The 12,482-nt window shown below is 44.9% G+C and overlaps 1 protein-coding gene across 8 annotated transcripts in view; it reads left to right on the top strand.

The window, feature by feature from the left end:
• Positions 1 to 409: 409 nt before the first annotated feature.
• Positions 410 to 12,482, top strand: part of EHMT1 (euchromatic histone lysine methyltransferase 1) — a 147,263-nt gene continuing 135,190 nt past the window's right edge. For 6 of the 8 annotated variants that reach the window (XM_039220783.1, XM_039220790.1, XM_039220789.1 and 3 more), the window contains exon 1: positions 410 to 457. In XM_039220783.1, coding sequence (XP_039076714.1) covers positions 437 to 457 — 21 coding nt within the window. In that variant the 5' untranslated portion in view covers positions 410 to 436. The remainder of the gene's footprint in view (positions 458 to 12,482) is intronic. The other 2 variants (XM_039220784.1, XM_039220787.1) reach the window with 2 other exon arrangements.

A 12,482-nucleotide genomic window follows, 5' to 3' on the forward strand; every position in this document is an offset into this window, starting at 1 on the left:
CCCCACCAAGCCGGGAATACCCTCGAACCCGGGCACCGCCCTAGGACGCAAGTCAGGATCCGCCTTCTGAGAAGGCCGACGGAATCAATGTGTGTCCGGGGTTAGAGGTCAGGGGTCCTTCTTCGCCTCGGCCAGCCCACCAGAATGCCCACGTAGAAGGAAAAGATATTTGCCAAAACCGGAGGACGACGCTCGGCCGCCGCGACACCTCCGGAAGACCGCTGCGCCCGGCCCCGCCCCCTACCCGGCCCGCGCCCGTCGGTTCCGGCCGGCGCAGGCCCGCGCCACGGACGCCGCACGCCGGGCCGCAGTGCGCAGGTGCGGGCGCGGGCGCAGGCGCAGACACGCGCGGTCAGCCCCGCCCCGCCCTGAGCCGCGAGGCGCGGGCGGGGCGATGGCGCGCGGGAGGGGCGGGGCCACGCTGCGGGCCCGGGCCATGGCCGCCGCCGATGCCGAGGTGAGGAGTGGGGCGGCGGGCCGGCGGTGGCGGGGGCGGCGGGCGCGGAGCCGGCGGGCGCGGAGCCTCCGGGCGGGCGGGCGCGCGGGCGCGAGCGGGGGCGCCGAGCCCGCGGGGGCCGGGCGGGCCCGCGCCTCCCCGCCGCCGCCGCCGCCGCGCCTCAGGCCGAGGCCGGGCCGAGGCCGCCGGCGTCCGGGCCGCGCCGCGCGGGGCGCGCTTTGTGCGGCCGGCGGGCGGGGGGCGGCCGGCGGGCTGGGGCCGGCGGGCGGGGCGCGCGGTGAGGGCCGGCCGCCCGCGTCCGCGCCGCCGCCCCCGCGCGCCCCGGGCCTCGGCCGGGAGCCCCGCCGAAGGGGCGGAGGACAAAAGGGAAAGTGGGGCGAGCCGGCCAACTTCGCGGCGCGAGCCGAGGCGAGGCCGTCCGCTCCCGGCGCCTCTCCTGCGCCCCGCTGACCTTTCACTTTGTTCCGAATAGGATGGCACCGTCTTTAACGAAAAGTTGGCCGGCCCGGCGCGCTTCTCCCCAGACAATGCTGCCCAGCCCTGGCGGCTGTCAGAAGCAGGAATGCACGACTTCAGTTTATTTCTAAACAAACTGCCTGAACGGGCTTTGGATGTAAAAAGTTCCATTCTCTTGTAAATGCTGTTTAGCCTTCCCTTTTGCTAATTCTCGAGGATAGTTTGTTTCCTAGCTGGTAGCAGCACGGAAGCCAAACTCTTGGGAGACGGAGCCCTGGCTTCCCACGGAAGGGAAAAGGCAGGCAGAGGCAGCGCGTCCGTGGAAATGCAGTAGTGCGGTCTGCGGGCCGACGTAAGGGGCCAGTTTGGGAAAAAGTGAGGATCTAAAAGTTGTTCTCTGAAAGTACTCCCATGCGTGGTAACAAATGCGCAGACTTCTGAAGATCAAAAAGCAAAGGTGTAGTAAGGAGCTGATACAATAACCTGGTGCAAAGTCATGGGTGGTCTTTTTATTTCTCTTTCCTGCGTTTTCGGGATTGTTGATACTAAGTAAACTGGGAGGGTGCAGGAGATTTTAAAATTCAGTGTACGGAGTGCTAATTGGATTCCTACCATACTTTCAAGGAATGTATTAGGCCCTGGAACAAGGGGGTAAGTTAGTTAACTCTGAAAGTCCCCTCCCGGTTTGCAGGAGAGATGTGTAACGATTGGTGATCCGTATTGAGCGATTGCCGTGGCTCGGGGCACTGTGACTTGCTTACTTTGGGTAAGTTCTCTCATTTAGCTTTCTCTGCTCTGTGCAGCAGGTACTATTATTTCCTATTTAGCAGATGAGGAAAACAAGACTTAGAAGAGATTGAATGACTTGGGCTAGTCAGTTACAGTACTCACACTTTTTTGGTGTCTGGCACATAGTAGGTTTTTAATAAATAATTGACGAGCAGGTGACCCCAGACGGCTCTCATTCCACAGGCAGCCTTGAATAGAGAGTTTGACTGAGCCACTGATAATGACAGCCTGTGTTCACTAAGCCCTTACCTGTGTCCAGTCCTGCTATAGTGCTTTGCATGAATTCACTCCTTAAGGCCCGACAGCGATCTTCTGAGGTAGGTACTGCTCTGTTCCTATCTGCAGGTGAAGAAACGGGCAGAGTGCATCCCAGGGTTTCAGAGCTCATGCCAGAGATGGATGCAGGGAATTTGGCTCCAGAGCCTGTGTTCACTTAAACATGTGCTGTGTCTTCGGTGTTCCTTCGTCAACAAAAGCTCTGGGTTTAGATTCATGATTTAAAATGTTTATTATGGAGGTGCGTATAGGGTAAGGGGTTTCCTGGACAGTGGGAAGGCACAGGATCATCTATTGCCACTAAATCTGGGCAGTGGTTACCGGATCAGGGTTGCCAAATGATTACACCAGCAAAGTGAACACTTGACACTTACCAAATTGCATGCTTATTCTTTTCTCTTTTCCTTGACCTAGAAAGAGAGTCACCACTTTTTCATGCTAAAGAATAGTGGAGTACATCCCCTGCCCCCATTTTGTTGATTAGTATGTGGGGGTTCTTGGGATTTAATGTATACTCAGGGTTGCCTAGGACCAGAGCACAGGGCAGTGCACTTGACTTAAGGCTTTTGACCCAGGAATGTCACCTTTTAGCTGGAGGGCTTCCAGTGACTGTAGATGACGACTTCACTTCTCTCATACTTTCTGGCTCTCATTTGTAAAAATTAGAATCCTGGTTAGATTCACATCCAGAATTCTCAGTCTGTTGAGGTCATTATTGTGCCACACCGAGCGGGGTAGTAAACTACAATTGTATTTCTTTTTCTTTTTTTAAAGATTTTACTTTCAAGTAATCTCTACACCCAGTGTGGGGCTCGAACTCACGACCCTGAGACTACGAATCACGTGCTCCACCTGCTGAGCACCAGGCACTCTGTATTTTTTTCTTTTTTGTATATCTTGCAGCCTTTTTTCTTCCGTGGAGTTAATAATTGCCTTGTTTTTCATTTGCCTGGTTTCCTTTGAACCTCAGAATAACGTTCTTGCACTTTCCATTCTGTAAAATGTTTCTCAATTTAAGTTTCCTCCAGTTTAGTTTTAGTCCAGTCAGATCACCGTTCAGTTCCTCCGTGCTCCGAGTCCCTGAGTCGCCCTGCCCAAGTCAGGATGCACTTGGTCTCTTGGCTTGGTGCACACTCTCATCCTGGAATTCTTCCTCTCATTCTTCAGTAATGACCCCCTTTCCCTATGTCTACTGCCTCCCCTCTTTGTATTTACTCACTAATGGTGGTGGAACACATTCCCCAGTAGCTTCCCAGGAGTTTTTTGGGGGGCAGACTTTTCGGACTTGCACGACTGAAAACATACTTATTCTACCACCACTGTTAAAGAGTAAGTTTGGCTGGGCTTGGCATTCATTTATCATCCAGGGCATTAAGTAGCCCCAAATCTGGAGTTCGATGTTCTTTTGTTTATAGGAAACTTTGTATAATATATTTGAGATAGTTTATTTTCTACCAATCACTTGAATGTTATAGTTTCTGTACTTAGTCTCTTGTTTTTTAAAAGCTTTTTTTCTTGTCATGTCTTGACCTTTTTCTGCCTTTTGGGAGCATTTTTGAGCATCCCAATTCTTTCACTGAATTTTTAACTTCTCTTTTCTTATTTACATGTTCTTTATTCTCTTTTCATTTTGTAATGACTCCTGTTCTTGTTTAATGTATACAGTGGCTGCTTAATTTTAGTTAAATTTCTTAGAGTACGGTTAAAGCTTTTAATTTACGTTTTTATATTTAGAGAGAGAGAGAGACAGTATGTGCAAATGGGGGAGGAGCAGAGGGAGAGACAGCCCACATCCTAAGCAGGCTCCAGGCCAGTAGCCTGGAGCCTGATGTGGGGCTCGGTCCCACAAATTGTGAAACCATGACCCAAGCAGAAATCAAGAGTCAGCCGCTTAACCGACGGAGCCACCAAGGTGTCCTTTAAAATATTTATTTTTAAAGTTTTAACTGTAGGGTTTTCTGGTGGCTCAGTTGGGTAAACATCTGACTTTTGATTTGATTTCTGCTGAGGTCATGATCTCATCGTTTATGGGATTGAGCCCCAGGTTGGGTCTGCACTGACAACTTGGAGCCTGGTAGGGATATTCTCTCTCTCTCTCTCCCTCTCCCTCTCTCCCCCCCCCCCCCCCGCTCCTGCTCTCCCACTCTCTCTCAAAATAAACTTAAAAAAAATTTAAAACTGTATTTAAGGGGCACCTACCTGGGTGGCTCAGTCGGTTGAGCTTCTGGCTTCGGCTCAGGTCATGGTCTCGCGGTTCGTGAGTTCGAGCCCTGCGTTGGGTTTTTTGCTGACAGTTTGGAGCCTGGAGCCTGCTTCAGATTCTGTGTCTTCCTCCCTTTCTCTCTCTCTCTCTCTTTCTCTCTTTATCCCTCCCTGTTCGCTCGCTCTCATTCTCTCAAAAAATAAACATTAAAGAAATTAAAAAAAATTTTTAAATTATGTTAAAATTATTGTTTCCTGATATTTTGTTACTCTTGCTTTCCTCTTTGCTGTTGTGTTTTTTGATCTTCTTTCATTCTGGAAAACTTCTTCCAATGTCTGGTGATCCTGGGGTGTTTATTCACCTTTGAGAATAAAGTCCTAAAAATGGAGGTCTGAGTGTTTGGGGGGCTTGTTTACTTGTGGCTTCAGTGGAGGGTAAAGACTGACTTTTTGTTGGCTCTCTTCCAGACGTTACCATCTCCTGGTTTGGCTTCCTCAGAGAAGCTTCCTCCCCTTTCTTGCCTTGTTGGTGTTAAGCTGGATTCTGGAGCTAGGTTAAAGGGCAGGAGGAAGGGGTGGGTCTTCCCATGGTTCAGTACATAGCCTTTACCTAGTCTCCCTGCTTTGTCCCAATTTCCCCAAGTGTGGTACACTTCTGGTAGAGTTTTACAGAGCTGGCCCTCTGGTCTCTGTGGCTATCAGTGAGGAGTTCTTGCCTGACTGTGTAGGAGGGGCCTGGAGATCCAAGTCCAATGCTCTCTCTACATGGATTCTTACACCCACACCCCTTTTTTTATTTTATTTATTTATTATTATTATTATTTTAAATTTTAATGTTTTATTTATTTCTAGGAGAGAGAGAGAGACAGCGTGAGCAGGGGAGGGTCAGAGAGAGAGAGAGAGACAGACTCTGAAACAGGCTCCAGGCTCTGAGCTGGCAGTTAGCACAGAGCCCGACGCGGGGCTCAAACCCACGAACCGTGAGATCATGACCTGAGCCGAAGTCAGAGGCCTAACCGACTGAGCCGCCCAGGCGTGGGCTCTTTTCTTTAGGAACTTCATGCTAGGCATTTCATTGTATTTACCACGTTTAATGCAAGCATTTACCTTACAGTAAGTAGGTGGTTTGATTTCGTGTTAACGGTGCTTCCTCAGCAGATCACGGTCCTCCCATTTACTGTTCTGTTGTAATTTAACTTCTACTATTTTCACTTACTTAAAAAAAATCTCTTTAGAGGTTTTGGATTTTGGGGCATCTGGCCGGCTCAGTTGGAAGAACATGTGACTCTTGATCTTGGGTTGTGAATTTGAGCTCCATGTTGGGTGTAGGATTACTTACATAAAGAAAACTTTTAAAAGAACGTTCAAAAAATTATTTTAGAGAGAGAGAGAGAGAGAGAGAGAGAGAGACAGAGTGCAAGTCGGGGAGGGGTAGAGAGGAAGAGGGAGACACAGAATCCGAAGCAGGCTCCAGGCTGAGATAAAGTTGGGACACTCAACTGAGCTACCCAGGTGCTCTAATAAATAAAACTGAAAAACAAAAAAACAAAACAAAAAAAAAACCAAAGAACAAAAAACCCCCAACAAACAGTGGGTACCTGGGTGGCTCAGTTGGTTAAGCTTCTTGATTTTGGCTCAGGTGTTGATCTCATGGTTCGTAAGTTCGAGCCCCACATCAGGCACTGCACTGACAGCACAGAGCCTGCTTGGGATCCTCTCTTTGCTCCTCTCCTGCTCATGCGCATTCTCTCTCTCTAAACAAATAAACCTAAAAAACCCACCAAAAACAAAGTGATGGGATTTTGAAAACTGTGAAGGTGGCATTTCCTTTTTTTTTTTAATGTTTTATTTATTTTTGAGAGAGAAGGAGAGACAGCATGAACAGGGGAGGGTCAGAGAGAGAGGGAGACACAGAATCCGAAGCAGGCTCCAGGCTCTGAGCTGGCTGTCAGCATAGAGCCCGACGCAGGGCTCGAACCCACGAACCACGAGATCATGACCTGGGCCGAAGTCGGACGCTTAACTGACTGAGCCACCCAGGCGCCCCATGAAGGTGGCATTTCCTTTGAATGGTGTCTTTCTAGATCAGAGGTCACTTCCCTGATTGTATCACTTTTGGTTGATATTATACCTAGAAAGTCTTTGGACTGCTTTTTGCATCTCACTTTTATTTAATATGTTTCTTTTTTTTTTTTTTAATGTTTTATTTATTCCTAGGAGAGAGAGAGAGACAGCGTGAGCAGGGGAGGGTCAGAGAGAGAGGGAGACACAGACTGAAACAGGCTCCAGGCTCTGAGCTGGCAGTCAGCACAGAGCCGACGCGGGGCCCGAACCCACAAACCGCGAGATCATCACCTAAGCGAAAGTCGGACGCTTAACCGACTAAGCCACCCAGGCGTCCCTATTTAATACGTTTCTATGTTCTTTCCTTTCTTTTTTTTTTTTTTTAGAGGGGGAGCAAGCGGGGGAGAGGGGCAGAGGGAGGGGGAGAGAGGGAGAGAGAGAGAGAGAGAGAGAGAGAGAAAGAGAATATTTTAATCAGTTTACACATTCAGCGCAGAGCCTGATGTGTGGGGCTCCATCCCAGACTCTGGGATCATGACTTGAACTGAAATCAAGAAGGGGCTCAGTCAACTGAGCCACCCAGGCATCACAGTAGGTTTGTAAGTTCTGAGCAAAATATATTTAAAATGTGTTTTCCACAGGGTCTGTAAGCATTTATTGTGAACTTCTATTTATGAAGTCCTATTTCTAGGTATTGTATAAGAGAATATATGAGTTTTTGAGATCAGCCCCTGATTTCTTAAAATGTAAAAATGTGGTAGAGCAAATATTACCAAGCAGGAAATGAGATGGAATCAGTTAAAAGTACACAAGAAAAAGCCTGTGCTACTGCACTGATCACTGCAGCCAGATAGATCTATGTTGGGAAAGGCCCACGAGGAAGCTGGGTTAGCTCAGGTCTTAAAGGAGGTGAGGTGTGAATCGGAGTGCTGAAGCACACTCTGCACATTTAAAAAAAAAAAAAAAAAAAGTCATTTTTAACAAATTCAGGAAATTGGAAACTAAAAGCGCCAAATATTTGTCATCTATTTTTTCTGATCTTTGTGAATGCACATGCTCATATTTAAAAGTGGTTGTAATCAGTGAGTATGTGCTGTTTTCATTCTCTTCATTTGTATGTTATTTCCTGTGCATCCGTATCTTTAACTTTTCTAATAGCCACATGGTGTGTGTTATAAGGATGCCCCAGTTTCCTAGATCATGAATTGGGTGAGTCTGCATCCTTTGGTACAGGGTGGAATTAGTAGGTCAGAAGGGGCGAGTGGCATGAAGTGAGGCTGGAAGGGCAGGGCAGGGTCATAAAGGGTCTTGTTGCCTTGGTAACCAGTTGGTGGTTTCCTAAGCAGTGTAGACAGTCATTGAAGGATTTTAGGCACAGAATGCGGTTTTGAAAAAATGACTCTGGCTGCTGTGTGGGGGTTAGATTGAAGAAAGGTCAGAGAGGAAGCAGGGGACCAGCGAGCAGGCTCAGGCCTGTTGACGTGGTGGAGGCACAGAGGCCAGTGGATTGAGTCAAGGTACATAGACGTGTACATTTATTTTTTTGTGTGTAGAGTAGACAGTTGACATGGCTAGGGATTAAAAAAAATAATTGTATAAAGTGAACCATCCCTCTCCTTTGTGCCCTAGCTACTCAGTTCTCTTGGCAGGCCGCCAGTGTTATCGTTATTGAACCTATATAAGCAGGTACGTGTGTAGATATTTTAGATTTTTTATTATGGAACTTTTTCGAACCTGTTTAGAAGTAGATTTGGTGGTAGAGTGAGCCTTGTGTGCCTGTTGCCTGGCATCAACATTTACCTCATGGACAGTTCCCACTCCATCTGTGAATATTTCACTTAATATAAATATTTCAGTCAATAAATACGCAGTTACTATTCTTTTTTCTTTTTTGTTGTTGTTGTTTATAAACATTTCTTATTTCAAATTAGGAACAAAATATCATCTGTTCATTGCCCTGGATAGATTTCTCTTAAATCTTTATTTTTCTCTTGCAGTTGTTTTGAAAATAATGGTTCATTTGTCCCAAAGTTTTCCATAATCTTGATTTTGCTAATTGCATTGTTGTGATGTTCTTTAACATGTTCCTCTGTTCTCTATATTTACTGTCTGATCTGGAGATCTTTAAGATATGTAAGATGTGGAGTTGCCGCTTGCCAGTATGATAGCCATTGTGCTGCTCTTGAGAAGTTGAAATGTGGTTAGTGTGACTTGAGGTGTGCTGTAAGTGCAGAAAACACACAGGATTTCGAAGACTTAGTGTGAAAAAGACAACGTAAAGTATCACGTTAATACTTTAGAAAATAGTGATTTTATGTTGAGATGCAACAGTTTGCATATGTTGGGTTAAAGATTATTAAAAATAATTTGTGTTTCTAATTCCTTAAAAAAAAACTTTTTTGGGGAGCCTGGGTGGCTTGGGTAAGCATCCGACTTTGGCTCAGGTCATGATCACTTGGTTGGTTCATGGGTTCAAGCCCCGTGTCGGGCTCTGTGCTGACAGCTCAGAGCCTGGAGCCTGCTTCGGATTCTGTATCTCCCTCTCTCTCTTATCGTCCCCTGCTCATGCTGTCTCTTTCTCTCTCTCAGTAATAAATAAAAAAACATTAAATTGTTTTTAAATAAAAAATAAAGTTTTTTAACGTTTTAGTTTTGAGAGACAGAGTGTGAGTGGGGGAGGGGCAGAGAGGTGGGGGGAGAGAAAGAGAGAGGAGGAGAGGGAGACACAGAATCTGAAGCAGGCTCCAGGCTCTGAGCTGTCAGCACAGAGCCTGATGTGGGGCTTGAACCATTGAACCATGAGATAATGACCTGAGCCGAAGTCGGACGCTTAACCGACTGAGCCACTCAGGCTCCCCTCTAAGTCTTTTTTTTAAATGAGATTACTAGAGAATTTCAGATTCTCTGCAGTGGCTCATGCCTGTGGCTCACGTTATCTGTCAGTTGGACAGACCAGTGCTAGAGGCTGCATCAGATGTAGGTTTGTCTTTTTTTTTTTATGACTTTTTTTTTGCTCTTTTAGCCATTTCTTGCTTTTTAATGTTTATTTAGTTTTGAGAGAGAGCTCAGGTGCAGGGGGAGGGGCAGAGAGAGATGGGGAGGGAGACAGAGGATCCAAAGCAGCCTCTGTTCTGACAGCAGACAGCCAGTGAGTGTGGGGCTCAAACTCCCATACTGTGAGATCATGACCTGAGCTGGTCTGAAGCTTAACCAACTCAACCATACAGGGGCCCCTAGGTTTGTCTTTTAAAAACATTTTTTTTAAGCAAGAATACTTTGTAACTAGTATTGAGGTTTTTTAAATTAGGCGTAATAAGTCTGGTCATCTTGCAGATGTTAATAATCATTGGTATTTATTGCTCAGAATCATAAGAAGAAGACTGCAAAATGGCAGTCTTTCTTCACTTGTTATTTGGAGTACTTATACAAAAAAATTGCTTGGTTACAGGGAAGTACAACTCATGAGAAAGAAATTTTTTTTGATTGAAGTATATTTGACACACAATATTACATTAGTTTCAATAGAGGGACAGTCTTGATATTACATGGAAAGCGTCTGACACCCCGTTGCTTCCTAATAAGTGCTGCCTAAGAAAGGCCGAGAGGGCTGTCTTGTGTAGTTTGAAAATTTGTTTGCTAGGCTGGTTGTTAAACTGATGGGCTGGTAAACTGATTTCTGTCCTTGGAGTCTAAGTCTTCTGTCAGATTCCAAGGCTGTATGTAGGGTTAGAGAGTCTTGGTTGCTTGCTCATCCTTGGCCTGTGTTTTGTGAGCTCCTTGAACACTAGAGTCAAACAAAATGTCAGCTGTCTTATGGGCTGGTGAAAGGTCAAGATCAAGTGTTCCCCTACCTCTGGCTCATTGGCTCTTCTGTTTTCCTTCTCTTACAGAGGTGGTCTGTTAGAATTTGCCATTATGGTTCTCTAATTTCGGTCCTCATACCTTAAACAGATTCAATAACAGGAAGACATTTAGCCAAAACCTAAAGAGAGTTTCTGGGAGGATTTTATTAACATATGGCACATAACAGAAAAATGCACGTGTTAGTGACGCTTGAACAACATGGGTTTGAACTGTGTCATCCACTTACCCAAGACTTGTTTTGATAAATGCAGTACAGTACTCTAACGTGTTCTCCTTATGATTTTCTGGATATTTTTCTCTGACATTATTTTATTGTAACAATACAGTGTATGATATGCAAAATCTGTTTATTTACTGTTTATGTTCTTGGTAAGGTTTCTGGTCAACAGTAGGTTTTTAGTTAAGTGTTCGGGGAGTCGGAAGTTCTATGTGGATTTTCAATGCACTGGGGCAGGCACCCTGACCATCTGTGTTATTCAAGCGTCAGCTGCCCTAGAACATGGCATCTGGGAAGAGAGATACAAGTGTTTTACTTCTTCCTTTCAAATATGGGTGCCTTCTATTTATTTTTTTGCCTGATTGCTGTTACAGTGAAGAAAAATAGAACCTCCATTAAAAAGTTGAATGAAGGTGGTGAAAACAGCCCACCTCTCTCATTTCTGTTTTCAGGGGAAAGCTTGCAGTCTTTTACCATCAAGGACGATGTTAGCCTTGAGTTTTCGTAGATGCCTTTTACCAGGATGAGGAAGTTCCCTTCTATTCCCAATTTGTTAAGTGGGTGTTTGTTTTTTGTTTTTTTAATCAGAAAGGGATATTGGGTTTTATAGTGCTTCTGTATCTGTTGAGGTTGATCATACAATTTTGTCCCTTGTTCTGTTAATATGGTGTATTATGTTGATTTTCATGTTGAAACAACTCTATGTTTCTGCAGTAAATCCATTTTGTCATGGTATCTGATCTTTTTACATCTTGCTGCATTTGGTTCAGTAGTATTTTGTTGAGGGGTTTTGCATCTCAGTTCATAAAGGATATTATATTGGTCTGTAGTTTTTCTTTTTTGATGTCTTTGAGTTTTTGGTGTCATGGTAATAATGGCTCTATGAGTTGGGAAGTGTATTTTATTTTTTGAAAGTGTGAAGGATTGGTGTTATTTGTTCTTTAAATGTTTCGTAGAATTCTCCTGTGAAGCAGTTTGGTTCTGAGCTTCTCTTTATTGGAAGTTTTTTCATTATTAATTTAAAAAAATTTTTAAAATATTTACTTTTGGTGAGAGAGAGAGGAGACGGACGGAGAGGGGTAGAGAGAGAGGGAGACACAGAGTCTGAAACAGGCTCTAGGCTCTGAGCTGTCAGCACAGAGCCTAATGTGGAACTTGAACCCATGACCTGCAACATTATGACCTGAGCTGAAGTCAGACACTTAACTGACTGAGCCACCCAGGTGCCCCTCATTATTAATTTCTTTACTTGTTATTCAGGGTTTATTTTTTAAGTTAATTTTGGTGTTTCATGTCTTTCTAGGAATTTGTTCATTTCATCTACTTTATTGGCTTACAGTTGCTTATAGTATTCCCTTATAATTCTCTCTCTCTCTCTCTCTCTCTCTCTCTCTCTTCCAGAGGGTGAGTAGTAATATTCCCTCTTTCATTTCTGATATTAATAATTTGGGTCTTTTCTCTCTTTTTTTTTGGTCAGTTTAGTCAAAGTTTTGTGTTATGTTGAAGTTTCAAAGAAGTGATTTTTCATTTTGTTGATGTTCTTTATTTTTTATTCTCTTGTTTCCACTCTAATCTTTATTTTGACTTTCTTCTGCTAGTTTTGGGTTTAATTTGCCCTTTTTCTAGTTTTTTTTTAAGGTAGAAGCTTAGGATCTCAGTTTGAGTTCTCTTCTGATTGATATAGGAATTTAAAGCTATACATTTCCCTCAAAGCACTTTTTAATTTATGTTATGGTTGATTTGTGTACCCCAGAAAGATATGTTGAAGTCCTGTCCACCCCCCCACCTCAGAATGTGACCAGATTTGTAAATGGGGCCATTATAGATGAGTTCAGATGAATTTCAGAATAGCATGGTCCCCAGTACAATGTGACTGGTGCCCGCATAAGAGAGAAGAGTGCTTTGTGAGGGCAGGCCTGCCTGGAGGGGACCTACAAGGTAAGGAACATCAAGGATTGCCTGCAAATGCCTAGAAGCTGGAGGCACAAGAAAGACCCCTAGAGCCATCAGAGAGAGTATGGCTCAGCTGGCACCTTGATTTTGGATGTCTGGCTTCCAGAATTGTGAGACAATGAATTTATGTTGTTTTAATTTATCCAGTTATGATATTCTTTTATGGCAGCCCTAGATAACTAAAACAAGCTCCTTCCTATAAAG

The sequence above is a fragment of the Hyaena hyaena genome, unplaced genomic scaffold (assembly GCF_003009895.1).
Source record: "Hyaena hyaena isolate Hyena2069 unplaced genomic scaffold, ASM300989v1 scaffold_911, whole genome shotgun sequence".
Taxonomy (NCBI): Eukaryota; Metazoa; Chordata; class Mammalia; order Carnivora; family Hyaenidae; genus Hyaena; species Hyaena hyaena.